At 38.7% G+C, this 27,881-nt stretch overlaps 2 protein-coding genes across 8 annotated transcripts; both read right to left on the bottom strand.

The window, feature by feature from the left end:
- Window positions 1-5,412: 5,412 nt before the first annotated feature.
- On the bottom strand, window positions 5,413-11,490 carry asb8 (ankyrin repeat and SOCS box containing 8). 3 transcript variants are annotated; one of them, XM_034696489.1, is made up of 5 exons: window positions 11,289-11,488; window positions 11,116-11,166; window positions 9,290-9,466; window positions 9,096-9,200; window positions 5,413-7,426 (listed from the first exon to the last, which is right to left on the bottom strand). In XM_034696489.1, exons 3-5 carry the CDS (start codon window positions 9,416-9,418, stop codon window positions 6,791-6,793), a joined length of 870 nt encoding a protein of 289 aa, XP_034552380.1. In that variant the 5' UTR covers window positions 9,419-9,466; window positions 11,116-11,166; window positions 11,289-11,488; the 3' UTR covers window positions 5,413-6,790. The 3 variants fall into 3 exon arrangements, with proteins under 3 accessions (XP_034552380.1, XP_034552381.1, XP_034552382.1); XM_034696490.1 differs by lacking the exon at window positions 11,116-11,166 and having other exon boundaries at window positions 11,289-11,490; XM_034696491.1 differs by lacking the exon at window positions 11,289-11,488 and having other exon boundaries at window positions 11,116-11,282.
- Window positions 11,491-13,093: 1,603 nt separating this feature from the next.
- LOC117821484 (la-related protein 4) lies at window positions 13,094-27,334 on the bottom strand. 5 transcript variants are annotated; one of them, XM_034695797.1, is made up of 18 exons: window positions 24,582-24,595; window positions 24,288-24,346; window positions 23,799-23,916; window positions 23,425-23,583; window positions 22,309-22,390; window positions 22,075-22,211; window positions 21,887-21,990; window positions 21,662-21,772; window positions 21,507-21,560; window positions 21,197-21,406; window positions 19,174-19,277; window positions 18,948-18,989; window positions 17,451-17,684; window positions 17,288-17,342; window positions 16,481-16,639; window positions 16,250-16,389; window positions 15,914-16,148; window positions 13,094-15,595 (listed from the first exon to the last, which is right to left on the bottom strand). In XM_034695797.1, the coding sequence occupies exons 3-18, from the start codon at window positions 23,863-23,865 to the stop codon at window positions 15,209-15,211; spliced, it is 2,280 nt and encodes a 759-aa protein (XP_034551688.1). In that variant the 5' UTR covers window positions 23,866-23,916; window positions 24,288-24,346; window positions 24,582-24,595; the 3' UTR covers window positions 13,094-15,208. The 5 variants fall into 5 exon arrangements, with proteins under 5 accessions (XP_034551688.1, XP_034551685.1, XP_034551687.1 ...); XM_034695794.1 differs by lacking the exons at window positions 24,288-24,346; window positions 24,582-24,595 and adding an exon at window positions 26,750-27,334; XM_034695796.1 differs by lacking the exon at window positions 24,288-24,346 and having other exon boundaries at window positions 24,582-24,619.
- Window positions 27,335-27,881: the final 547 nt, after the last annotated feature.

Here is a 27,881-nt window from a genome sequence, read left to right as displayed (position 1 = left end):
CGAGAGTTCAAACAGCTCTCGTAGATAGAAGCCTGGCAAGTTTTAGTTTTTTATTCAAGAGGAAAGATGTTCATATACAGGTAGTAGAAGACAGTAACACATATCAATCAAATGAAGACAGATCAAATAAGATAAAGATATCATATATACAGAAGACAGGACAACAATACAATATATATAAGTAAGTATATGCATATAAGTATCAGAATCAGAATCAGCTTTATTGGCCAGGTATGCTTGATAACACAAGAAATTTGACTTGGTAAACTGTGCTCTCTTTGTACAAGCCATAAGAATAAGAATAAATAAATAAATAAATGAAAAATATAATAATAACAATAACATCAGCTATAAATACAAAAGAACAACAAATAGACATGACTAATATGTACAGACTAAAATAATATGATAATAGTGCAGTGGTGAGTAGCAGAGGTAGTTTTTACATTTAAAAAAATAGTAGTTAAATAATAAAATTAATAAAAATATGGAATTCTGCTTGGAGAATTGTTGCATTGTATATTTACTAAAGTAAATACACTTGTGACAACAACAATTACGTATATATAGAGTAAACACACTCATTACAACAAAAACCAAACCAAAACGTATACAGAAATATGTAAATAATTGTTGACCTAGGGGTCTCAGGGAAAAGGGTGTTATATCATGAATTTGATGCATTTTTTTTTTGTCATTGACTAAAAGAAATGATTTAATAAGGGACTTGAATTATAGAAGGAAAATTAAAAACTTTGGAAGTGACTTTGAGAATTTCTGTTTGTGAATGAAGAACTTGGCATGTAGTATGATGAAGTTTATGATATATTCAAGAGCAATATCTTCCATGTTAACATAGCAACAAACAGCTTCTTTGAGTTTAAGAGAATAAACATAATGAGCAGCCGAGAAAAAATGATTCAATGTCTTTCCAGAATCTTTTGGATAGTTCGCATTAAAAAAAAAAAGGTGAGAAATTGTTACTGTATCGTTTTTGCAAAAGTTGCACTCATTCTCAGTATCTGTAAACTTAGCGATGAGGCTGTTAACAGGGTACATTTTATGTAGCATTTTGAAGTGTTCCTCCTTAGCTTTGTTTGTGATACAGTATCTATAAAGTAAATGCCAGACCCTCCTCCAGTTTATGTTCTCAATCTTAGAACTCCAGAAACATTTTCCTCTTGGAACCATTTTAAGGCCTTTGAAATATCTGTCGAACATGTTTATTGTTACATTTTTTATCTGTCAGATTAAGTCCATCTAACATCAGGTTTGGTTGTAGAATGTCATTAGTGCCGTACGTCAAGTGGTTTCTAGCCAGTTCAGTCAAACCTTTTGGAATAACACGAGTTAATTAGTTAAATTCTCTGAATGGAATTGGAAAGTAATGTGATGACATAAATGTCTGTGGACATTGAGAGGAAAAGGGGGTTAAACGCCTTACCACTGCTACATGGCAACACTCTCAGCTCTGGTAGACCTTTGAAAATGATCCCATGCCTTCATATTTGTAAAACACAATCAAGTCACCATAATTGTTGTCATTAAAATATACAATATAGTGGGAAAAAAACTAAATTTGATTTATATACCAGTCATGGAGAATTACTAGGTAAAATAATCAAGATAAGTATACAATAATACTACCACCCAGATACTGAGACTACTATTTGTAGTGCTTTAACTACTTTTGAATTTTTCTACAATTTATTAAATGACGACCTTGTCAGTCAAAAACAGAAATTATAAGAAGAAAAAACATCAAGTAACACCAATGCATGCATGTGTAAGATTAATTAAGTGTGCAATATGCAAAATAAAGTCAAAATAATACTTTTTAAAAAAAGATTATAAAAAATAACTTAATCTTGCTCTTTTGGGTCAACGACTTCATGCATTGAGCAATAAAATAAATTGTTCAAGACAATAATTGCAAGTGTTCAATGACAGAAAATACATGGCTGCCTTATTTCATTCTTATTATTGAAAAATGACAGGTCTCTCCAAAAGTAACGCTGTGGAGGACCCAAAGTAAAAAAAGTTAAACTTATAGTTGAATCATTAAAGATGTTGATTCAGATGCTGTGCATTGATATTTTCCTTTCTCTTCGAGGTTTATATTGCAGATAAGAAACTGAAGCCTTGTCTCTTTTTTGGGATCAACTGTAATCAGAAGTAATAACTGTGCTATTTCATTGATACGTCATATTCATTGCGTTTGTTTAATAGAGCATACAAGAAGCCAACAAAGATGTCATGTATCAGTTTGTATTGGAGTTGATCAACCATTGGAGCTGGGGTATGCAACTTCAAAAAAGAACATAAGGGTGAGAGGAGTTTGGAAATACAAAATATTTTTTCTTGGACCGTGCATTTGTTGAAGGTCTAAATTAAACAATCTGACTTATTATTTTTACTGTGCTACGACAGCCAGAAATACAACCTTTGTGACTATTTTTTTCAGAGCATTTGACTCATAAGTAGCTGGCAGAGTGTGTTGAGGATTTTAACAAATAGGCCTGTAACTAAAAATGTTCAAGAAGTCACTCTGTGTCTGTCTCTGTATTATTCATTTTTTTCAAACATCCATACTCAGTTTAATAATGCTGTCTTTTTTTTTCAACCTTCAGCACCTTTGCCTTTCTCCCCTATAAAGGGGTTTTGAGCGTTTCCTTATGCAATGTCCATGATTATCTAGTGAAAGAGGGTGTCATATGCCGTACAGTTTACAACCCCCCTCCTGAAGGGGAATTTGCAGCTCAGGAATATTAGAATATACAAATCAAAATGAGTTGCTCTGTTATTTCAAACTGTATGTACATTTCATATAGTTGTAGTTACTATGCAGGCACTTCATTGCCCTCTTCCTATTAGTTAAAATTAACATAACACCCTGCTCAAACCAGAGTTGAATGTTTCACTATTCACCCGATCAAAGCAAATGGTGCTGGAGTCAAAATGTTTTAGATTTTAAAAGATCTGCACATTTAGATGGCAAAACAGTTAAGATTTATAGATCACATGTTAATATAAGCGTAGTGATTGAGACTATAGAAGCCTTTGATCTATATGTTAAAACATAAACAATGCCCCTTCTTATTTTCCCTCTTTCCTCCCCTGTGTGTTTGTTTCCTTAACCATTGTATTTGTCAATATACCTTGCATACCTTGTGCTTTAAAGACTGTAGACATTTGATCGTAACATAAAAGTAGTCACTATTGTATGCACATAGAAAATGAGGGGGGTCTTTTCCCTTCTTGCTTTGGCTTCCTTCCTGATATTTTCACCCTGCTCTCTCTCCACAGAAGGGAACCTCCTGACTGTGTCAGTATAAGGCAGTATCATGGACAAGCCTAAAACAATGGGCCAAAGGATATAAAATAAATAAATGAATAGGCTTCAACAGTAGAATTCTCAAAGCAGAATTCCATATTTCTATTTTTTGTACTATTTAACTACTATTTTATAATGTAAAACTACCTCTGCAACTCACCACTGCACTTTATCATATTATTTTAGTCTGTACATATTAGTCAAGCCTATTTGTTGTTTCTTTGTATTTATAGCTAAGGTTATTGTTATTATATTTTTATTTTATTTTGTATTGTAGTTCTTATTCTTATTCCTATTCTTATGCCTTGTACAAAGAGAGCACAGTTTACTTAAGTCAAATTCCTTGTGTGTTCAAGCTGATTCTGATTCTGATTCTGAATTGGAGATAATGCCAGACCAGTGGGTTATGTGACTGAAAATGCATCAAGTATTAAAGAAGAAGCAGCTGATATAACCCAAAGCAATTGTTGCATAATATCACAGTTTTTCTTCGATGTACAAATTACACTAAACATCAAATTGAAATGTTGTTTTATAAGCCAGTGAGTGAGGATTCAGAGACAAGGCTAGAGAGACCTCCAGTGGATAACTAGAGAAATAACATGCTGGGTCAAAGATGTTTTTTTTTTTTCTAAAAGACAAAAATAGAAAATCAAATCAGAAATTGTTTGGCTGTCTAAATGTTTGTCTAGAGTAACTTTTAACAGTTTTAAAATAAGTCTAATATTACTGTTAAGCTGCCATTAATTGTTCCCTTTCTTGTCACAGATTCAATATGAGTGGATTCCCTGCCCATGTATTTAAATAGCCTAGAAACAGTTAAAAGTAACAGCCCTGACAGTGAATGTATCATGTGGTTTCTTATACTTGAGCTCTTCTGGCTCTCTAATTGTAATGACTGTGATTGACTCAAATGAGTGCAGGGAAACTGTAATCATACAGGCAACAAGTGATCACAGCTGTATGCAGTCGTCACTAGCAATAAGATACAATTTCACTCAGTTAAGTCCTCACGATCCCAAACCAACTTAAAATGTAAGGAGTTACACACATTTTTGAGTGCTGATAATTTTATGAGTTACTTAACACTCCTGTTATTTTGCGGGTCAAATTGACCCCTTTTAAAGTCTATTTTAGGCAATATATGCCTTCCAAACCGGATAAATGCAGCATGAAAATCTGGGCAGCATGTGACAGAAGAGGTGTCATGTTAATTTATCAACATCACTTCATTAAAATAAAAAAATTCAAAATGTAAAATAAAATAAACAATATCTATGTCATGTAAAACTATTGTATTTATATTTAGGACTTTCCAATGTACATTTAGAAAGTTTTAACATTAATTTAAATTAAAAACGAGTGAGTTATTCTTATTGAACCATGATCTGAGAATTAAAGAACACCAATGGGTTGACTTAAATGGTTAGTATTGTTGGAGTTAAAAATTTAATTTAAAAATACGTGTATTGTTTTTTTGGGGGGTTCTGACACTTTTGGATAATTGAATATGCCCCGGGTCAAATTGACCCAGGAACATTATAGTTGTTCCAGAGAAACGAACATAACAGGAGGGTTAAGATGTTAAGCCTGGGTATGATCAGTAGGTGACATGGAAATAAAGGCATAGAAACACTGATTTGATGTTCTTCACGTGTGTACATACACTTTGTCAGAAGAGCAGATGCTTGATAACTGGTTTATGCAACTGGTTCATAACAGGAAGGCTTACAGAAGAAGCCCAGGTGTAGATAAGATTAATAATGGCTGAGTTCCATTTAGCAGGTTGGGCTTAACAGTGATGGTATTGTGCATGCTGTCTCACTGGTACACTTGTACAAAACAGAGCCAGTGCTAATCTTATTAATGACACCTAGACCCTATAGCAAGTGAAAATGTCAGCTGTGACTAAAGGCCCATGCATATAACACAGTATGAAGCAGGATGATCATGTAAATGTGACCGAGTGATCGTGTCTCAGCAGTGCTATTTGAATAATAGGGCTTAGTTATAAAATGTTGGTGACAGCTTAAAGTGAAGTTCCCACTTTTGTGAAGAAAATGCAAGGAAAGAATACGTTAATATAAAGGCATTTACTTTCAGTACATTGACAAAGAGAAAAAAGCACTTTTGCAGGTGTACACAAGACATAATCTAAGGGGTTAATTTTAAACACAGCAGCAGAACAAGCAAACAAACTCAAGCACAGAAACAGATTTTAAACAGATCCCATACAAAAAACAGAAGTACATTTTGCAAGCTTTTCAGTGACTCCATAAGGACAAAAACATAGACATCATGCCATTCTTGGTTCTAACATTCTAACATTTAATTTAAAGTAAATACATTTTAATTATATGCTGCAAAATGTTGGACCAGGGAGCAACCTTGAAGCTTTCAAGTTAAGACCAAGAACATCCCAAGTAAAAAAGGAAACAAAATTCTTGCTTGGCAACTGCACCCTTCACTAAAAGAAGCTCAAATAAATAGTAAATTACACGTGACAGCAGGCATGTTGACCGATTCATCATCCAGTCTAGACATTTAACTTTCTCAGAGGTCTAGAGGAGGAATGTGCCTGTCACATACTGGAGCTAAGTGAGAAACAAATGAGATAATCCAAATATTCTGCAGACTTTTTAATGCATTTGTTGTATTTTACTGTTGGTATTTAAAGATGGCTATGATTATACGTTTACCTGGGACATTATTAAGAGAGAGATGACCACTCCAATGTCATATAAAGTAAATAACATGTCAAATGTTATTGAGCACCAGTTGTTAGAAACTAAATCGTCTTGCACAATCCATGGTCAGTCTGCGTCATTGCACAAATACATCTCATTTCAAACCTATTTTACATCAAAGTTTAATGTTGCTATGGCCAATAACTAATATACTAACAAACTCAATATTCAACATTTTCCTAATGCTCTGCAATAAACCACTGTGGGTCTGCTTTTTTCATTTTTTACAATGTCCTGTCAAATTTAGAGACAAAAAAAAAGAATAAGCCAAAATAAAATCACAGAGATGCTCAGGCCCTCTGTGAACAGCTTGGAAAGTGGGATTAGACACATCTAGCTTGTTTCAACAACAGTTAAACAATTCGGATTTGATGCTTTCTTTCTGTACTGCATGCGGGATGGGCTAACAAAACATTGTTGCATGGAGACTTCTTTTTTCAAAGGCCAGAACTGTGTTCCAAGACATTGCATAACTTTTTAAACCTTGTATGAATTTAAACATTGACATGTGCATTTTGTTTAACTGAAACTAACCAGACTTATCAATCCGCTCCACTCACTTTGCTCTCTCAATTCACAAATCTACATTTATTTGCACAAAGTTTAAACTAATGAGGGGCCACTGTCCTATAACTCAATGCAGACACTTCCTTGCCAAAAAATTGCTGTGTGGTGATCTGTTTAATAATCAGCCAATGGCAGCATCAACTCAGTCTCTCAACAGTAGATAATCTTTTATAGTCTCTGGTAAAGGAAGCTCTTTAACAGCAGTAGGGAGAAACTGGACTCCAAGACTCTGCCGGACGGCACAGCGGGCCAGTGAGCGAAGCGTTGGAGCCTGAGCCACCATGTTTGTGAGCCTCGCCAGCAGCTGGGGATCCTTACTCAGCTCCCTGGGAAGTGTGCCGTCAGCCCGTCTGATCTCAAACCGCCCTGCTGCCCGGCACAGCAGCTCTAGGCACTCCTCCTCTTGATCTGTGCCCAGGCCACGGGCCAACAGGGCCACCAGTCGAGAGATGGGGGTTTGGCCCTTCAGGTTGGTCACATGGACCTGGGCTCCATAGTCTAAAAGCACTTTGACACTCTCCAGGTTGCCTTTCATTGCTGCCCAGCTCAGAGGCGTGTCATTGTTGTAGTCCCGGGCATTGGGACAGGCCCCACTCTCCAGCAGGGCCCTCACACACTCTGGGTTGTCTTTAAAGGCTGCCCAGTGCAGTGGAGTGTCCTTGTTACCATCCAGAGCGTTTGGCTGGGCTCCGTACTCCAACAGCAGCTCCACGCAGCTCTCATCTTTCTCTGCTGCATAGTGAAGTGCTGTGCGATTGTATCCATCCAAAGCATTCACCTAATAAAGGAAATGTAATGTTAGGAGCAAACTAATGCTAAATTGCTTACAACTATGGTTGCAAAATTCCGGGAAATTTCAAAGTTGGAAACTTTCCATGGGAATAAACGGGAATTTATGGGAATAAACCAGGAATTGACTAAATTGAAGGTTGGCTCTTAATAGGGAACGTAAATATAGTTGGGGGAAATATATTTTATCATAATCCTGACTAAAACAACCAGATTTCATTTAAGTACAGTTGAATATCTATGCTATTCCTCAAATCACATAGAACACTGCATCACAGATAATTTCTAGAATCCTGCAGAGGCTAGGCTTGAGAAGCTTGAGGGAACATGCTCTTTTCATCTTTTTATTTAACATTTTGAATGGGACTATGTTGGGATTGCATTTGTTAACTTTTGAATGGGTTGGGTCGGGGGGATGAGTAATATTTAACTCAACATTCATGTTTTTGTTCTTCAATGAAAGAATTGATTGTTCAATAAAATATTTAACACTTGATAAAGTTCTACTTACAAATAAATCTGTTTTAATTGTATTATTTTGGATGGATGTCTGCTTATAACAAAAACAAATATAAGATAAGATAAGATAAGGTAAGATAATCCTTTATTCATCCCACAACGGGGAAATTTAAGTGTTACAGCAGCAAAGTAGACAGTGCAAAACAGTATAAAGTAAGCAAGAGCATATATAGCAATTGTTAAAAAGTTATAAGCAATTCAAAATAAAGTAAAAATAAGCATATCTTTCGGCGTATACACAACTAAATAAGTACATTTCCAAATATTTACAAAACCAGTGACGCAGTGAAAATGTGCACAGACTTGTAGCATAGGCATAAAACAATGTACAGAACAGAACTGAGAAGATGAGTAGAAAAAACATATTGCACATGTATAAATCTATTTTAGTTGTATTATCTTGGATGGATGTCTGCAACAAAACAAATATTTATGCTTGGATATGATACCTTTCCATTAAATTACCCTCAATTCCCAGTTAATTCCCATAAATTCCCATAATTCCCATTATTCCCATGGAAAGTTTCCAATTCCAAATTTAGTTGTTAAAGACCCAAAGTTGTATAAAGTTGAAGCTGTTAAGTGCATGGACTGTGCACCTGCTGTGCGGTTTCATATACAGCGTGTTTGCAGCAGCACTCAGTGCAAGAGGGCTTGGCAGAGTAAAATATAGACCGTGGGTGCTGTAAGGTCAACCAGAATAACACAGAGCACATTTAAAGGTCAGGAAGAAGCCTAAACTGTTATAGCACAACTTGTGTTGCCACAAAACAAAATTATAGCTTAAATCTTGGTGAAAATGTATTAATTCCATCAAACAGAAATAATGGAAGGAAAAATGTTTGTGGGGAGGCATTTCAATAATGAAGAGGCAGAGTTTAAGAGAGAGTATAGACGTTTATCTACCGCAGGAACTTTACCCAGGAACTAAGGACTTTACCCCTGAACTACTTGCGTTTCGACCGGAGGAACCAGGGTCTAAATTTAGTTCAGGGTAGATAATCTCCCCATGAAAAGCCCCTGCTTGGTGGGTAGTACATTTCAATGGTTCATAGTTATTTCCCTTTCCCAAAGGCAAAGTTCAACTCTGACTACAATCCCACATTTTCAAAGTGAAGAGATGGTCATATAAAACATACCTCTGCCCCCTTCTCTAACAGGAGCTCCACACAGTCAGCATCAGCGACCATACAGGCACAGTGCAGGGGCTTCAGTGTGCCATGCATCCGGTTCACATCAGCACCCTTGAGCATGGAAAAGATAACTATGTCAATATAACTGATGACACAGAAAGAGACAATCTTAATTCATACTGGTGAATAAACAGGCCTACCTTGCGAATGAGATCCTCTACATTGTCGTGTGGGAATGATCGGATAGCTGCGATGGTGCGGATGAGCCGCTCGGACAAGGAGTATTTACTTTGAATGCTTTGCATGATGTACCACATAGTAGAGCTCATGTATAACTGAGGACCATGTCACCCAGACAGGGGTGACACTCGGGCACACTGAAACACATTTTACAAGAAGTTTGAGTTAAAACCACAAGATATTATACTTTAAGGCAAGTTGTGTGTTGCTTTTAGATAGGTATGTACTTGTTCCAACCAAACTATACTAACATGGCACTTTGTATAATGTGTCATTGTAAATTTAGGGACTTTGACCATGGCAGATATCTATAAAATACAAAATGTTAAATTAATTTGATACAAAAAACAGCATTGGCTATGCAAATGTCTTATAAGTTCACTAACTGACTTTTAAATAACAATGAGATTACATAATCAGCCTTTTTTTAATCTACATAATGTCAAAATCCAGAGAATCATGTTTTTAGAGGTAAATTTGTTTTTGATCTTGTAAGCAAAATATCAGTCACTCACAAATGATGACAACTGCATATTGCCACAAAGTTATAATCAATATCTTTTAGAATAGATTTTAAGATTATTTTATTGTTTTTTAAATCTCTTTTTGGTCTCGGCCCTTCTTATTTATCAGATTTGCTTTTATTATTAGAGCCAGTGAGAGCCCTCAGGTCTTCAGGTAGTGGACTTTAAATTGTACCAAAAGTAAGAGCTAAGTCCCACAGTGAGGCAGCTTTTTATTATCACGGCCCATGCCTGTGGAACGACCTACCTGAAGATCTGAGGGCTGCATAGAGCATCAATATTTTTAAAAGCAAACTCAAGACCTACCTTTTTTAGTCTTGCTTTTAACTAAGTTTTATTCTTAGCAGTTTTATTTAATGATTTATTTATTATCTAATTCAACTTTAAGTCACTTTTATACTACTTTATTTATTTATGTACTTATCTATTTATTTTTTAAATGTATTTAAAGTATAGCATCTTATTTTCCTTTAATGGTTTCATATTTTTGTTTTTTATTATCTTAGAAATTAATTTTATTTTGGTGATTTTAATTTCCTGTGTTGAGTTTTAACCACAGTCTATGGTTTTAACATCTTATTTCACCTCCAGTGTTTCCTCATTAAGATATCATGAGAGGGTTTCCTCAGTTCTTTTTCTTAATGTATTCCATATTAAGTTGTTTTTATGTACAGCACTTTGTGTTACAATGTCATTGTACGAAAAACGCTTTATAAATAAAGTCTGATTGAATATCCAACAAATCCACATAAATAATCTTGTTTAAAAATACTATGTTGCAATCTCCAGCGTGTGTTTGTACTGTTGTAAACCTTTATGGGTAACGTTATTGTACTTGGGCTAATTTAAGCAGAATATTCAATATATCTGTAATCGTAAACAGCTGACTGGTATTGACAGCTAACGTTAGCTCACTTTGCAAGAACAACAAAGAGAGCTGAATAGTTTGCTACAGTGACGGTGGTTTTAAAACGAGTTTTGAACGTTAATATCCAAGCCAGCATATCCACTTGGCATGCAACAATCAGCCCACAGTCCGGGTTAAGGGGAAAATAAACCCTTGCTATGTTTTCACCGGCAGCTAGCAGCACCAAGTTAGCTTACGAGCAAGCTAACGCTAGCACCGAGAAGCTAGCAGAAATCGACAATGTTCAGCAAAAAAAAAAAACATATGACATTCATTTAAAATGTTTCTGGAGACGTTTCCAAATGTCCTTCACCTCAAAAGATGTCAAATAAACGCTGCTTTAGTGAGAACGTACCGTGTATGGTGTGAAGGTCCGACAGGTTACCGTTTTGACTGTTTCTGCTTGCTTTGACATAAACACAGCACGTCACCACATGAGGCCACGCCCTCTGCCTCAGCCTGTACTCGCTGTAATTAAACCATACTGTGTCAGCGCTGTGATTGTAATCTGCGACAATTTGAAGTTACCTCATGTTTTCCTCAGAAGAAGTCATCATGGTGCCCGACAACTAGGCACGGCCTTGCTAAATGTATTGACTGTCCCAATATAGCCATGTATGACAAGGCGACACCGCAGGCATCCAACACGTGCCACGAGTGTCTTTAGCTCATAACCATGTTGAGAGAAACACGTGTGTCCATTACTGCACACAGGTCAGACAGACCCCGGTGAAGTTTAGCTGATATTTTTTCAGAATGAATCTTTTCCCGATCATACATCGGATTGATCTCATGGTACCGAATTAGTCGAGTTATCACTGCGAGTCAAAAAACCAAAAGATATATTTAGAAACTTACATATACACAGTGGTGGACAGTAACAAAGTAAATGTACTTGAGTACAGTACTTAAGTACAGTTTTTGAGTTTCTGTACTTTACTTGAGTTTTATTTTTTGGGGGAAACTTATTACTTTTACTCCACTACATTCAGAAGACAATTATTGTACTCTTGACTCCACTACATTTCTATCAGTGCTCTAGTTACTCTCTACTTTAGCTTTGAAGTCAGCTCATGAATGTCCTTCTCTTTTCTGAAATCTGATCCCTAAGACAGTAAAATGTGTTTGTGTAGTTCTGTTTGTCTCAGTGGTTTAGCCATACCAGTATATCGTGCGTCTCCACGGTTGAACGTGGAGCAAACACAGCATCACTCAGATCAGGCAGTTCATCTAAAGGTGGTAATGATGTCTACAATTCTCCACCTGAGCATCCATGGTCATATCTTCAATCCGTGTTAGAGGTTTTTGAAATTAAGAATGATATGTAACGTTTGAAATGTTCTCCCTGTTTCCCACTCTGCACAAAAATTCACTATGTCACATTTGTTTCATTCCAGATGAACATTTCAAACTAAGTTGTCTGTGCTTTGAGTAACTTAGTCTGTTTTTATTCCATGGTATAGTTTTTAAAGATTTCAAGTAATGGTTTCTAAATAAACATGATGTAACATAATGTACTCCTATGTAGTCTTGACTGCATTTATGTATTGTGAAAATACAATGTTTTAAGATTTTATAAGAAGTACTTTGAATAATTAAGTATTTTTAAAAGCAAGTTCTTCAGTACTTTAACTCAAGTAATAATCTGACAGAGCAACTTTCACTTGTATTGGAATAATATTTAACATGGTGGATCTATACTTTGACTTAAGTAATGAAGCTGTGTCCTTTGTCCACCACTGCTCATGGTACCAAATTAGTCATGTTATCACTGCGAGTCCAAAAACCAAAGGATAAATTGGGAAACTTACATATACATTTCCAACAGTGATAAGAACACCTATTTTTTCTTCACTCATTTAATTTGCCTAGCACAATCTATATAAATAACTAAATGTCTTTAAGTAGACTCATTGGATGGACATGGATGGTTGATCTAGTATGTGCTGAAACTATAAATTAATTCATCTACCCCGTCAGTCTTGGACAGTATTTTGAGCCTTTGTCTTCACATGCTTGAATCGGATTACAAGCAATAATTCTCACTGAGCTGCTTTTCAGTTTAATATGATAGCATGTTAAATATTTTGAAACGCATCTGTGAATTTGCCTGCCTTGCACCCACGTTCTTAATTTTAGACCCTACACAACCTAACTAGGAAGTTAAAATTAGACTTAAAATTACACATTTAGTATAGAAGCTTAAGTTGTGCTTTAAATTAATTTATCACCTGGCCTTGTGCCCTTCAATGTTTTGCTGTTAATTTGTGTGAAACAATCATTTTGTGTATGCAGACAATACAAAGCAGCTGAAAGAAATGAGACACTGGAAAGCCAAATCAAAATAATTTATTTTTGGTGACATTTCATACAGTTCTAGGATTGTGTCTCAAACACTTGGTTTATCCATTACTATATTTCCTTTTTGCCACCCCGACCCAAATTAACAAAAAATAACCCAAACATATGGAGGGGGGAGCAATTCCTGTAGGTATTTGCAAGCCTGTCAACATCAACCATATGCTTCTAAAATGATTTCACATTACTCATGAGTAAGATTCTTTTTTTTTTAAAAACAAGTTAGTGCATTTATTTAATTATACTAATCCACTAGCTGCTCATACTCATTAATGAAAAAGAAATACAACCCCAGTGATTGGTTATTTGTTTACTGCATTTCTAAACCCAAAGTCAATGCATCAAGTATTTTTTTTCCGCTCAGCTGACATCCAGACCAGTATATAAATGTCATATGCGTGATTTTATTCTGCCAATGCGATTTCACACAACTTTGGGGAAACCAGCCTACCAAGATTGGGAGAAAAGCGTTGTGCATCAGAATTAAAATAAATAAATTTAAAAAGCAATACATACAGTGAGTCAAACTTCAAATTCTAAGTCAATCTGTTTGTTTTTCAGAAAAAAAATAATTAAAAAAAGAAAAGAAAAATAAACAATAAAAACAAACAAGCAAACTCACCCTAAAAGCACAAAACAATCTGGTGGATACCTGCGATCAAAACCTCCCTCTGAAAATTCAGTACTAGAACAGTTACATTCTCCCACACACATTTCTAGTGAAGGGTTTTACAATATAGCATCGGCAACTACACCTCTACGCTTTGTCAAAATCCAGTTTCACTGGGCCAAAAGTTCCCCAAACTACATTTAGCAGACCTCGTCAATAAAAATCAAACTGTATCCTAGCACACTATGATCGTAGGCAGCTGGCACATAGCACGTGAAAATGTCCCAATTTTCTTTATACCCACAACTTGGCTGCCAAATATTACGTAGCTATCATCTTTAGCTAACAGCACTCCTTTGTCTATTTTTGACACTATGCCATTGTTAAGAACAATTCACAGATATAAGCTTAACCTGGATATCCTGTGATGATGTAGAAAAGCCAAACCTCACCTAAACCTTCAGGCGCACTGATCAGTCAAATCTCACCTTTTCAACCTATTCTCTCTTAGAAAACATCAACCTAACACCCAAACAAACATGTAAACAGAGAACCTGACTGATTATCAACATGACAATGATCTAAATCAGAGTGTTCGGTTCAGAGAGATAAAAACTTAACACGAAAAACTTTGGACCAGGCGAGCAGGTTCACTGTGGCTAATAGGCCAACGAGCACCCCCAAAGTGGATTTCGGCTTCAAACAAAACCACACATCTGACTGCGGCATACGTCAACAGCTTCTGATATCGGACTGATACAATTTAAGCCAATTATGAACCAGGATCAAAATTCCACACCATAGAACACAATTCATTAATATACATTAGAAGATCACACTGTCCAGTTGCAGGACAATGATTCTGAATCTCTGATGTAAAAATCAAATATAATCATCCATTTCATTACATCAGTGCCACAGCACACTGCAGCACTTCAATCATTTGCTTAACAATCAATGCATACACAGACATCAGTCAACCCTTCAGTCATACTTGCAAACCTAAGCACACAAGAAAAAAACAAACTGATGTCTCATTGCGTGTTAGTGATGTCTTTGTATATGTACATGACATATATGCATGTTCTTTTCTTCTTAGTGCATATTGTTCTTGCAGACATCTATTCATTAAAATCAAAAAAAGGTAGAGGGCCATTTAAGCGGCCCAGCATCCCACCTCTCCCTAGCAGAGCATAAATGAGAGCCTCCAGATAAATCGCACTTAAATTGGTTTAAGCATACTGCTGGAGGCCAGAATAAGATATTCCTTTTCAAATCACTCAAAGTTCTTCAGGTGTCATTTTGCCCGTTAGTCCTGGATGTCCCGGTCTTAATGTCATTTTAAAAGCTTTTCTCTCGACAAGTTCCAGGAGGGGAAGGTGGCTACCATAATGTTGTTGCTTTTATGTTATTCATTTTTATATAATTATATATATCCATGTATATATTCATACATCTTTTTTCTATTCATCATCAGTTTTTACTTTGGCGATACTGGTGGGATATTCTGCTCTTTGCCAGTGTGCCGGTATCCTCCTTGGGGGGAGCTGCGTCGAGCCGGAGGAGGGCGCCTCTGATCCCGAAACTTGAGGCCCCCATTGCCTCTAGGGCCGTTGCTGCGGTAGTAGCCTTGAGAGTCACGTTCACGTGGTGGCCGGCTCTCCTTGCATTCCCATCCTCCCTCCCTGTCGTGGCTTCTCTCTTGCTTGTCTCCGCTGCTGGAGCCCGGCTCCTCCGCTTTGTTCACGCGCAGCTCGCGTAGCGGCTGGCCCGAAGCGGTGCCCGAGGAAGCTGGAGTAGGGGTAGCAGGGGGAGGGTCCTTGGGTGGCCGTTGGCAAACCTCGGCGTAGCTGAGCTTTCGAGGTTCCTTAAACAGGTTGTGGAAAACGCACAAAGTTAGAACAGCTATACATTAGAGCCAACATTTTACCTTTATGTATGATCCACTTTGTCAAACCCTCAGATCTCATAATCTTAACGCTCATCGGGGTGGGAGTGAACGTCCTGGACTTTAGGTGGGAAAGAACAGAGAGGAAAAGTAGAGAGAAATACTTAGGGAGTAAAGTAGAGAGAGGGAAAGAACCAAAGCCAGTCAGTCCACTACCTCACTCTCCTCTGCGCAATAGATATCATCACCGGGAAGACGAATGCTTGAAGATGCCATTAAAAAGAGCTAGATCTTAACCTGTGCAGGAGCGGAAACAGGAGCTGTAGCAGGGGCCGGCGTGATGGGTGTCACTGGGGTTGAGGCAGCAGAGGGTTGAGGCCTGGAGGCAGGCACAGGCTGTGAGGAAGAAGTGGTTGAGGTGGAGGCGGGGGAAGATGGGTTTACAGTTGTCTGAACTGGGGCACGTAGAGTCGCTTTTGGAACTGGAGCTGGGGGCTCCGCACGTTCAACCCTTCTCTCCGGACGAGTGATGCTGTCAGAACAGGACATAGAAACATTTAATTAATCACTTCTGGTACTAAAAGTTACAGATGAAGGTGTGATTAAACAAAGTGTCAACGGGGACAGTCATACCCAGTGGATGGAGGTCCAAGTGGTTGTGTAGCAGATTTTACGGCAGCCTGAGCTGGACTCGAGACAGCCACAGTCTCTTGTGTGACCGGGGCTGGGCCTGTAGCTGGGCTCACAGTGGCTTCTTTATTGGCTTGTTCAGTCTTCAAAAAGAAAGAAAAAGAACACCTCAGAGATCACTGTTAACAAAACTTTAAGTGAAACTGCAACAATAGGACTTCAAGTTCTTCTTACCTTGTCTCTGTACAAGCCACGTACAACGTCTGACATTCGGTTTTCCAGCACCGGCTCCCCCTGTGTGCTGACCACACAACCCGGAAGAGGTGGGAAATTGGTAGCAGCCAGGTCAAACTTGGGGGGAGAAACTTTGACCTCTGCTAGCGGTATGGGCCTCTAAAGAAATAGACAGGCAAAAATAGTAAGATCTCAAGATTGTACATGTTTTCAATTAGGGCTGCAAAGGGGTGGAACATTTCTGGAAAGTTTCTGGTAAATTTCCATGGGAAGTTAAGCTGGGGAATGTTGGAAATTATCCAAATTGGAAACTTTGCATGGGAATTTATGGGAATTGAAGGTAATTTAATGGAAAGGTATCATATCCAGGCATAAATATTTGTTTTGTTATAAGCAGACATTCATCCAAAATAATACAATTAAAACTGATTTATTTAGTAAGTGAACAATCAATTATTTCATTGAAGAACAAGAACATGAATGTTGAGTTACATATTACTCATCCCCCCGACCCAACCCATTCAAAAATTAACCAAAATGCGATCCCAAAAAAGTCCCATTTAACATGCAAATACAAAAGCATCTTCTTGCATGAAATCTGGTTGTTTTAGTCAGGATTATGCTAAAATATATTTTCCCCAACTATATTTAAGTTCCCTATTAAAGAGCCAACCTTCTATTAGTAAATTCCTGGTTTATTCCAATTTATTCCCATGGAAAGTTTCCAACTTTGAAAATTCCCAGAATTTTGCAACCCTATTTTCAATTCAACAAACATCTAAAGATGCCGTGAAATATTCTCTTTACCGCAATCCGGTCGTCTTCTCGCCTCCTTCGGGTTCCTCTGTATGTTGTGCTCCGTCTAAAACACGAAATAACTCATTAGTCAACCGTCTTTCAACATCAGTCGAGTGTATCAGATTCAACTACCAGCAGCTGTTACAGCCTAGCATCATTCCCACAGGTTTACCTTCCCCGTCCAGCCATGCTGCTGTCATCACTCGGGTCCAGAGAGGAGGAAGAGGAGGAGAGATGAGAGAACGCTGAGCTCAAGTCTGAGGCCGACTGGACTGCATTAGTGGTTGCTGCAGCAACAGGAGTTGGGGGTTGCGGACTGCGCAATCCAGTCAGACTCTCCAATGGGACAGGAGTTATAGGCGCTGGGGTCACGTCACCTGTTCTCACCTGGGGCTTCACGTGGTTTCTGTTAGGGAGGGGGAAATTAAGATAGGCAGGGTCAACACTACATTTATACTGCCAACAGATTCTTCTAGAAACCAGTGTTTCCAGTGGAGCTCTTTTAAGTCAGTTATCAAGCTTCAGGCTATATTAAATTAATTTTCAATGAATATTATCTATAAGACTAAATCTGTTCAAAAAATGTATCGATAACAAGCAGCTTGGTTCCAAAGGAAACACTGGTGGAGTAACAAGACAGCGTGCTGTGTCCTCAAGATGGAGGTGAAGACATGGAGGGGGATTTTGGGCTACATTGGCACTCAAATGGTTAAAGCAGTGGTGACACTTATGTAAGCAAATTATTTTTCTGGTAATCTGCACACATTTAAACTCAATGTAAAGAGCTGACAACACCCTGTAAGACTACCAAGATTGCAATGACTCACAAATAACGCTTTCAGACAGATGTCAAAAAAATGAGCAGCATTATTTGCAAGACTTGATGTTCTGAATCATCTTTGACCCTCAGATCTCATAATCTGAACGCTCATTGGGATGAGATTGAAGCACCTGACTTTGGAAGTGAAGGATAGAAGAGAGAAGATGAGTAAGACAAAAGAGTGAACCAAAGCCAGATACTCCTTTCTCTGTTCCCTCTATGCGCATCTTGATCTCATCATCGGGCCTGGCTTCAGAACAATCCAGTGAGAAACTATGTCTTTGTGAAGCTGCTTTTTCACAGTCTGAACAAAACTTGCAAAGTTGTCGTCTCTTTGCTAAAGATTTAAAGCAAACATATGAAAGCTTGACAGCTGGTTGACCAAGAGTATTCTAAAAGTCTCTTTGTTAAACATAAAACATCACACTGCCACATTTCACAAAGAAATACAATCACTGACAAAAAGCAGCCATTAAACCAAGAAAAAGAAGTGAGTCAAAGTCAAATAAATGGACGGTTAGTTGGGATGAAGAGAACTGTTACATGTAGTAATGTTGATGAAGAGGACGACATTTTTGCAGCCAAGGAGGCCATAACTTATAAAGCCAGTTAATCAGAATCAGATGTTGCCGTGTAGTATGCCAGACTACATCTATCAAATGACATGACAAATCCAAGATGTTCATTACCTGGCAACAAACATTTCTCACACTGATAGAGGATTAATGGCTTTTTAAATCTGACTGGCAGAGGGCATGGGCCCCTTCATGGATTCAGTCATGTGACTGCTGCAGTATGGTAAGAGATGAGGGTAGCGATGAAGCTTATTTGACAGTATGGTAGTTGTACCTGAAGGCATTTATTACATTCTTTCTTGAATAGAGGGGGACACTGTTGGGACAGTAAGAAGACAGGGAGTGAAATCCCTCGTGAGGTCACATTTTCGCTACACAAATATAAATTGCAGATGATCTGATGCTCACGGTTCACACCATGCAAACACTGACACAAGTGGTCAAACATTCCAGTTGGTAAAATTGCAGAGTGAGAGACAGTACTTTGACAAAGTTCTTACCGGTTTCTGTTGAATGGGCGAGTGATATTAAGGGAGTTTGAACCGGTTTTGTAGTGTCCAGCAGAGCCAAATCCATTTACAAAGCTACTGTTGGGGAACGGTGCCTGCAAAGGAAAAGATGCAGATATTCATTCAACAGGTGACCCAAGGACCACATCAAATGAAAAACTATGAACCAGTCTAGAGAGATCACTGTGGCTGACAGGACAGTGAGAGCTCCAGAGGGTTTCAGCTTCAAACAATAAAACCAGAGAGCAACATAAATGTTAATGTAATCAAAAATCACAAAAGCTTTAGACAATTATCAAACATATGTCAGGGTCCATCCTGACAACAACAGATAAAAAAGGTGTTTGTTGGTGTTCTTCAAGAGATTTCAGATTTTGTAATTTACCTCTGTGTTCATAAAAAAAGGCACGGATTACTCATCTTCCTTACAGTGGTGTATAGTATTGGCATTATTTTTATGTCTGATAGAATGATTACATTTCTGGAAGAAGAAGACAAAAAGGAGCTTGGGATCAAATGACAGAGGTAGAGAGAAGGTCTTCAGTTTTGAGCCGCGTCAGGATGAAGATGAGATAGTTGTTGAAGTCTGGGAACTGGTTGAGTTGTTCAGGTTTGTCATTTGTGCTGCTTTTGATCTGTACAGCACTTTGGTCAACCTCAGTTGTTTTAAACGTGCTTTATAAATAAAGTTTGAGTTGAGTTGAGAGTGAACGCTGCTAGTAAAAACAAAATAGTGAAAATGTAGCATTTGATCCTTCCAGCTGTGTTTCTCTATTTTCTCTTTAAGAGCATGACACATTACACTTTTCAAACATTCTGTTAATACAGATTTGTAAAGCCTTCCTGCTGTGTCATTGATGCACAAGTCTGATGAATATTTGTTAGACAGGAGAAAGACAGCGGCGTCACCATTCCCATTTATATTTCCCCACCACTACTTAATGGCAGACTGCGATAAAATATCCATAACAGTAAGAAAACCATGAAATACAGACAACTCACACGGTCTGCAGATGACACTATTTTAAGAAACTTGTACTGATTTATTTTGATACTTTTAACAGTTTTTAAAATGTTGGCCTGTGTTGCATAACTCTTTCTGCACCAGCACATGTGCAGGTTGAAGATCAAAAACTAGACAATAATACAAATTTGGGTGCTCATAACCTTATTTGTTGTGGCACTAAAGTAATTATATTATAGTTTATTGATAAGAGTGATTTTTTACTGTCCAACTAGAAATATATATATATATATATATATATATATATATATATGAGTGTTTATGTTTTATTATTATTTTTACATGTATAGACATTTTGTCTTTTGATTTCTGGCAATTATGTTCTGGTACTGGTAAAGAGACATGGGGAGAGGGGAGAAAAAAGAAAAGTTTGTACGATGAAAATGACTATGTTTACTTTTCTTGTAATATGTTAACAAAAAGACCTTGATTTAAAAAAAAAAAGTTATTTTTACTGTTATGTAAGATTACATTTCTTCTATTTTATAACCCTAGGTTTTAAAATTCTTATATGCATCCATTAGGGTTACTATAAATGCCAGCTCTCTCATGCTTTCCCTAGGTTCCTGTTTTTAAAAACAACTTGTGCTAAAGCTGTATCATATAACATTGTGCTCACAATGTAATAACTATAATATATATTAAGATCACAGTCCTGATTCAACCATGCCATGCATCTCTGATGTAAAACAGTTGAAGAAAATACTATGCATTTTTCACGAACTCTTTGTTATGCAAAACGTTTGTGTGCTTAAGTCTCCTGACAATTCAAAAGACTCATTTGAATTGAACCTGTGCATGTCTCCTGGGACGTCACATCCATAATGTGGCAGCTGTGTGCGGATTCAGAGTAACATGGTGCTCAGACAGCTGGTACAAAAATCTAAAGAAACTACTGTAGAAGTGAACGTTTTCACCAGAGGTGTGTTAGGAGTGAATTCCAGTATAGGTTTGCATTAATGTGAATTATGTCATAGCAGTGTGTCTCACCAGAGGAGTTTCAAAGTACGGTGTGGGTGAAGGCGTCCAGGTGGGAGGTACGATGCCGTAGACAGGGTACTGCTGCTGGGGGTAGACGTGCTGCATGTAGAGAGGAGAAGTGTACTGGGACTGGCTTTGGGACTGCTGAGCGTAGAGGCTGCTGTCCATGCTACGGTAGCCATTCTTTGCAAAGAATGTGTTGATGGCCTTTATCCTGGCCTGTCCGCGTCACAGAAAAAAAACAACGCAGTTAAACACCCAAAAACAGCTTCACAAAAGGGGCATTTCCAAAATGATTCAGGACTTTTGGCAAACTCACCATTATGGGTTTTCCCTGAAATGTTTTTACTTCCTCTCTCAAGTACTTGTAAGCCTGGGGAGGAGAACATTGAATTCATTAAGCCATTCACAGAGCAGGATTTCAGCTGAATACTCAGGAGAGTGTGGAGAGAAGCCTGATTTGACTTCAATTACCTGTTGAGCATCTGTGTCTGATTGGAATGTGATGTACCAGTTGTTGTTGTGTGCAAACTCAACACTTATCACCTTTGGACAGTTGTCATTTTTGAAAAGAGACTCCACTTCCTGTTAAACAGAAAAGGAGTAGTCTCACACAAGGGGGAAAAACAACAACCACAACATGATCATGCTTCCTGTGATGAATTAATTTTGTTAAGTGAATGAACAAGTTGATTTTACCTCAACAGGTGTTGTTTCAGGGACCTCCCTCAGAATGATAATACACCGCTTGTGATTAGGACGAACCTTCTCCCCCTTTTCGTCCACTTGTACCATCGGTGAGGCTGAGGAAATTCAAGGTTATTCAATATAGACACATCAGGGTACATTGATTGCTTATAAAACATGATCCTTAACTTTCTACTTACATCTCAACACATCCAGGATGAGGTCCATGTCTGTGGTGAGGACTTTGATGCCCTCCATGCTGGCTATAGTCCAGATAGGGACAAATTGGTCACTGTCCATCTGGGACATCAGGTACAAATCCTTAGAGAGGTTCTCCCTGAAGAAGCAAAAGAAAAATCATCTTTTTAATTGGCCTTCTGGGGATACTTTCCAAATCCTAAAGTATGAAAAGGTCGACTGTTCTTTGCTCTCACCTTGAGAAATAGAACTCAAGCTCTTTCTTCAGAGACTCTCGTAGATTCTCAGAGGAGATTGGTTGTTCTTCAGCTTTGGAGTCTACAGAGAAGGGAAACAAAACATCCTGTTGCACTGAAAAGAAAACTTTTATGAGGCTCATAATGCTCAGTCTTTGTTTTATCATTGATAGAGCTGTCCCCTGATCCGGGTTTTCAGAATTACACTAAGCATGTCATGGTCAGTGTGTCAACGAGCTTAATTAAGAGTCTGTTTAGCACTCTAGCAGAGCTGCATTCTTGTACCCTATACTTTCTTTAATGTGTCCACATAAGTCAGATATTTTTACCTTAAAAGAGCCACACAAGCCTTTCTTTCACACGGTCATAGTTCAGTTATAAAATCCTCACACTACTATTTTAAGAGCTGGCAGCATAGTCAAACTAACACTCACAAGAGACGGCAGTTGAGAAGTTCATTAGCAGTTTTATCGACTTCACTGCCCGACAGCACCAGAGTGGATCATTTCCATTATCCTCTTTACTTCCACCACACTTATATTTGTGGTGAGATTTCTCAGACATAACTTATTTTATGTTTATGGACTGTTGTGCTTTCCCTTCTGCACAGTTGTGTACAATGATGCAGCTAAAAGCAAGAATCCTGTGCAGTGACTCAGTGCCTTGTAGGCTGCCAGGCCATCCTTATCAGATGTTCTGGTCTATCCTGAATCTAGTCTTACATGCATGTGAGGGTTATTGAATGAGTACAACTGAGCCGGAAAACACTCATGTGTTTGTAGGTCTGAAGAGGCCGTGGTTATTTGGCAATTAAAGTCTCAGAAATAAGTATAATCATTTGGTAGCAAGAGCCAGCAGTCTGCAGGTTCTCATTTCACCCAAAGGCTCCACCCAATCATTAAATTAACTGCTGGGGTTATCAGCTGGTATGAAACCCGTGTGAATGGCTACCATGGAGAGAATATTGGAGACATAACTATTGAGTATTTAAACTGTGGAGACTGATTATGATACATGATCATTTGTGAGATTTACACCCCTTCCAAACTTTACTTTGATCATAGAGAAAATAAATCTTTGTTTCAGTCTCAGTTAGTGAGCGGAGACGTGACCGACCTGACGTCCCTGTGGTGGGCTCGGCGGGGGAAAATCCCAACTCTGGAGGGTCCATTCCATTAACTGCTATCTCAGCTGTTGCTGTGGAGCTGCTGTCATCCAGGGCCGTGAATCCCACAGTGTACTGCTTGCACCCAGCGGACGAGGACTCAGAATAACCTGTGAACAAGGTAAGGAGTTTCATTCAGAACAAACAGCAATCCACTTCATCATGTTGGTTTGGAAAGTCCAAGTTTGTCCTTACATATAAGATTATATTATAAACATGAATGTGAGTGTTTGCTTTACACTGTATCTATGTTTCTATTAACTTTAAAGCTCTTTCAGTATTACATAATGTTAAGAATTAAATCTGCTGATGATGTGTATCTCACCTTCACTGATGTCGGAGGGCGGCCAATGAGGACTGTTGGTAACAGCCTCACTGGAAGCCACGGGCATCTCCTGCCACACTTTGGCATTTGGGTTCAAACCAGCGCCCTTAGAGGTGACCTACAAAAGGAGAAACAGCATAATCAGGAAAGTTTCAGCAACGCTTATCAAAAGAAAAGCACTATTTGCTAATCAGGACATTTTGTCTGCAATCAAACATTTAGTTTGTATTCAGATTTGTTGTGATGTGTAAAAACTGCAACTGAATCTTACACTCCACTAAATATCATTAAACATTCTTGTAATTCAGCCTAGACTTGCCATGTCTTCTGTCAAGCATTAGACTCGTCCAAAGACTACTGTAACCATACCACAGCACATAGTGTTTTCAAGCTCATTTGTTTACAACACAAACACTCTGAGGTACATCTTAGATCCAATACTGAGCTGAAAGCAGCGACCACTGAGCAACGTCAGCACATTATATTCACCTAATAGCTCTCAAGTGAAAGAGACGATGACTTTAGGCAATTACGGTCAACCTGGAAAACTGAGTTGAACATGATGCAATTAAAGCAATGGGGATGGAAAACATCAAAACACAAGCTGCCTCATGCTCATGCAAATATTGCACTCCAACAAGCCAAGTCTTAAAATTCGAATACAAGTTGTATTACTAAAATAAATCGCCAACAAAGGTGTATAATCCAGTTTGGTAGAGTAATGAACATGTATCTCCCTTCAGTATATTACACTTTAAAAGAGAGGATGAAATTGCTGCCCACATGATGAACCATAGATGACAAAGAGCATGAACAGCCAACCCAAGCACACCTGCTACTAATACATTCCTTCAACCTTTTATTGAGGGGCTACTCATTGAAATCACCTGGTGCAATCTAAAAGGGGTGGGAACACCTGCACACAGTTGTTTCCATGGTACCTTAAACGACACCAGACAATTCCACTGAATGGACCACACAGATCCAGAAGACCCCCTTTTGATTCTAGAGGCTTTTACCCTGTCTTCCTCTGAGTGGAGAACCACTACAGAAGCTTGGCGAGTCTAGTATGTATGTTTAGTAATATGTGTTGATGCTGCATATTACTGCAAGAAAACAAAATGTTGAAAATTTATAATGGTGTGTGGAGTTAGAAGATTATTTTCCCACTTGTTCCTGAATATGATCCTGCTCTGTCCTGCTGCTGGCCTCTGTTTGTCAATTAAATAAAGTCTTGTAATTATTGTATTGATGTATGTACTTCTATAGTGTATCTTCTTTTGTCTTCCCTCTCCTGCTCTGCTTTAAGGACTGAGATTACTATTCATACCAACAGCCATGATCCATAGTACGACCAGACTGACCACCGTGTTCTAATGTCGTGTGTTTTTGTTTGTTGATATAAATCTCTCAACACTGTCACTCATAAGTACTGTGAACCTATTACCTCTTTGTGTACAAAAGTGTAATAAGCAAAACTGTTTAAAAAAGAAAATAAATGTATAATAGTGCGTGATTGAAGGATTTGATCTGACTCTTAGTGTTAAGATCTCGCTGCCTCAGATCGTCAGATGCCAATCTCCTTGGTGGGACAGAGCCTTTGCCATCGCTGCCCTGTCTCTGGAACTCTCTCCCTCCACACATCCAAAACTCTGACTCTCTTCAATCATTCAAAAACCACCTCAAGACCTTCCTGTTAAAAGAAAAAGCATACAACACATAACCTCTATCCCCACCCCACTTCTGTCCTTGTTCTGTTTTACTTTTACCTTATGTAAAGCGACTGAGTATTATGAAAAGCGCTATATAAATCCTATGAATTATTATTATTATCATTAGTGTTAACAGGGCTGGGTACTGGCAGGAGAAGCCCTGACCCTGCAATGATCTATGGCCAAGAATAGATCACATACTGTACATATTAAAGGCACACAGACATGGATGTGAGCTAAGTGTCAAGTAAGTTGGTTTTATCTAAACTGATGTGGGTGACAGGTGGTCAAGAATCATAAAACGCCATGGACTGTTACGTTCCCCAGCTTTATCCTTTGACATTGTCACTTGCCACCTGCTAACAGACCCAGCTCTTTCCTTGCAAAGGCACCCGGCCTGACAGATCCAGCTGCCGGTCACAGTGTGTCTGTAGACTCTCCTCTCCTCCAGGTAGAGATGAATGAACGGTTCGGTCCAGGTGTCATTCAAAAGGAGAACAATCAATTACGGGCTGTGCAACTTGACACGCTTGGTTACAATGCATGCTTCTGTGTTACAGGCCGTTGCAAGCCAAGTAATGTCAGCTGACTGCGCTGCGCAGCACAGGCCAGGTATTTGCAACGCATGCCTCTGCGCTAGCTAAGTGAGCTAGCAGCGCGATTAGCTAACAGATAAGGTTTGTGATTGAAGGTTTATCCTTCCGCCAATAATCGACATCCATCAACTACAACTCAAGGATAACTAAATGAACACTTCATCGTTTCAAGTAACATTTTGGGCTTTGTCCTTCGGCATTAAAACGTAACTTACAGGCCAATGATTACTCAGCAAACTACTTAATGAGCTTGCTGTTACCGTGGCTAAGCTAGCTCTAGCTCACTGTGTGAAGGTGCTGCAGCAGAAACGATCTGTGTGTAAATTCATCCGCCTGGAGAAGAGAGAAGTTGGTATTCGGGTAAATGCTACCATATGTGCGGTTTCTAAGACTACTTTCGTGTGATAATCGACCCCACCTCACCTTTAAACCTTATCAGAAAGTGAATACACATAATGTGCAGTACGCCGATCAAAGCTGAGACTCTGGAGAACAATATGTGTTTAATTTGGGTTCATTTTAACTGCCCGATGATCATCATTCATCCCGCACAGGGAGGGGGGGGGGCGTACTGTGCTAACAGGTTTCCAGCCGCTTATCAAGCCAGCAAGCTAGCTCACAAGCTAACGAAGGCCTCACTCACCATGCCGCCTGACCCTCCCTCGCTCCCCAGCAGAGCCTCGTCCTTCCCACCGGTCTTCGGTCCGGGATCAGCCTCCTCCTGCAGCAGCGGCGGCTCTCCGCTCTGGTCTGAACTCATCAGCCGCTCCTGACTCACTTCCACCCCCTTCGCGTTCTCCCAGCTCCCGCCTGCCACCACCTCCTCCTCGTCCCGAGATGCAGGTTGGGTTCAACAGTCAGTCTGGTTCTCTGCTGTGTGACTGGGTCGACCAGCAGCACACAGAGACTAGCTAACGAGCTAGCTAGCCGGCTAGCTAAGAAGCTACCGACTGAAGCTAACGACCTAGCAGCGTGATCTGAATCAACGAAGCGGGCTAACGCCAGCTAGCTCAATCAAACTTCACGTTACTGCTGCTGGAAGCTCTGCCAAACCATGACTCTTCTCAGACCACGGTCCCCGCTGCTGGTTCTTCAGATTTAACAGCACACACCGGTTCCGTGAGGCTCATTCCTAACCGGGCGACCGGAGCGGACACTGGGGACACGCACCTTCCTGAGCAGCACACAGTCCGCCGACGTCCCGGCTGCCACCGCGAGGTCTCAGTGACCTCTGCAGGAACCATTTCCTCTTCCTTTTCCGGATTTACTGTAGTTTTCTACTGTATTCTGTTAGTCCTCAATTTACGCACTGTATCTTCCAGTTTGAAGTATATATTAAAGCACATTAAAGTGCGTTTTGTTTTTATTGTTATATTTGAAATATAAAAACCTTCATTCCAACAACTTTTATTCCAAAGCTGTATTTAAAAAAAACGTGCCTTAACAAAAAACATCCCATGAAGTTGTAAGTCCTCATTGTGTTGAAGAATTGTTCAAGGAATATCCCAGCTAGCAGAGAATGTTCCCACACAACATTCCCTATAAGTTCTGATTTGGTTTCAAGACAAGGTTCTGAGTGTTATATTCAAAGAACATCTTAAGGATATTATTGATTTAAATAATGTTCCTTTTGTTAACTATTAATGAAAGAAGAACATTTTGTCTTTAACATTCAGATGATGTTTTGATAATATTCTTAAAGTAATTAATTAGTAGTAATTATTGATCTTTTTTTACCCTAAAATGTTCACATAATGTTACTTAATAACAAAGAA

Source organism: Notolabrus celidotus, chromosome 11 (assembly GCF_009762535.1).
Source record: "Notolabrus celidotus isolate fNotCel1 chromosome 11, fNotCel1.pri, whole genome shotgun sequence".
Taxonomy (NCBI): domain Eukaryota; kingdom Metazoa; phylum Chordata; class Actinopteri; order Labriformes; family Labridae; genus Notolabrus; species Notolabrus celidotus.
Note: the sequence above shows the minus strand (reverse complement) of the source record. Positions and strands in the feature narration are given on the sequence as shown.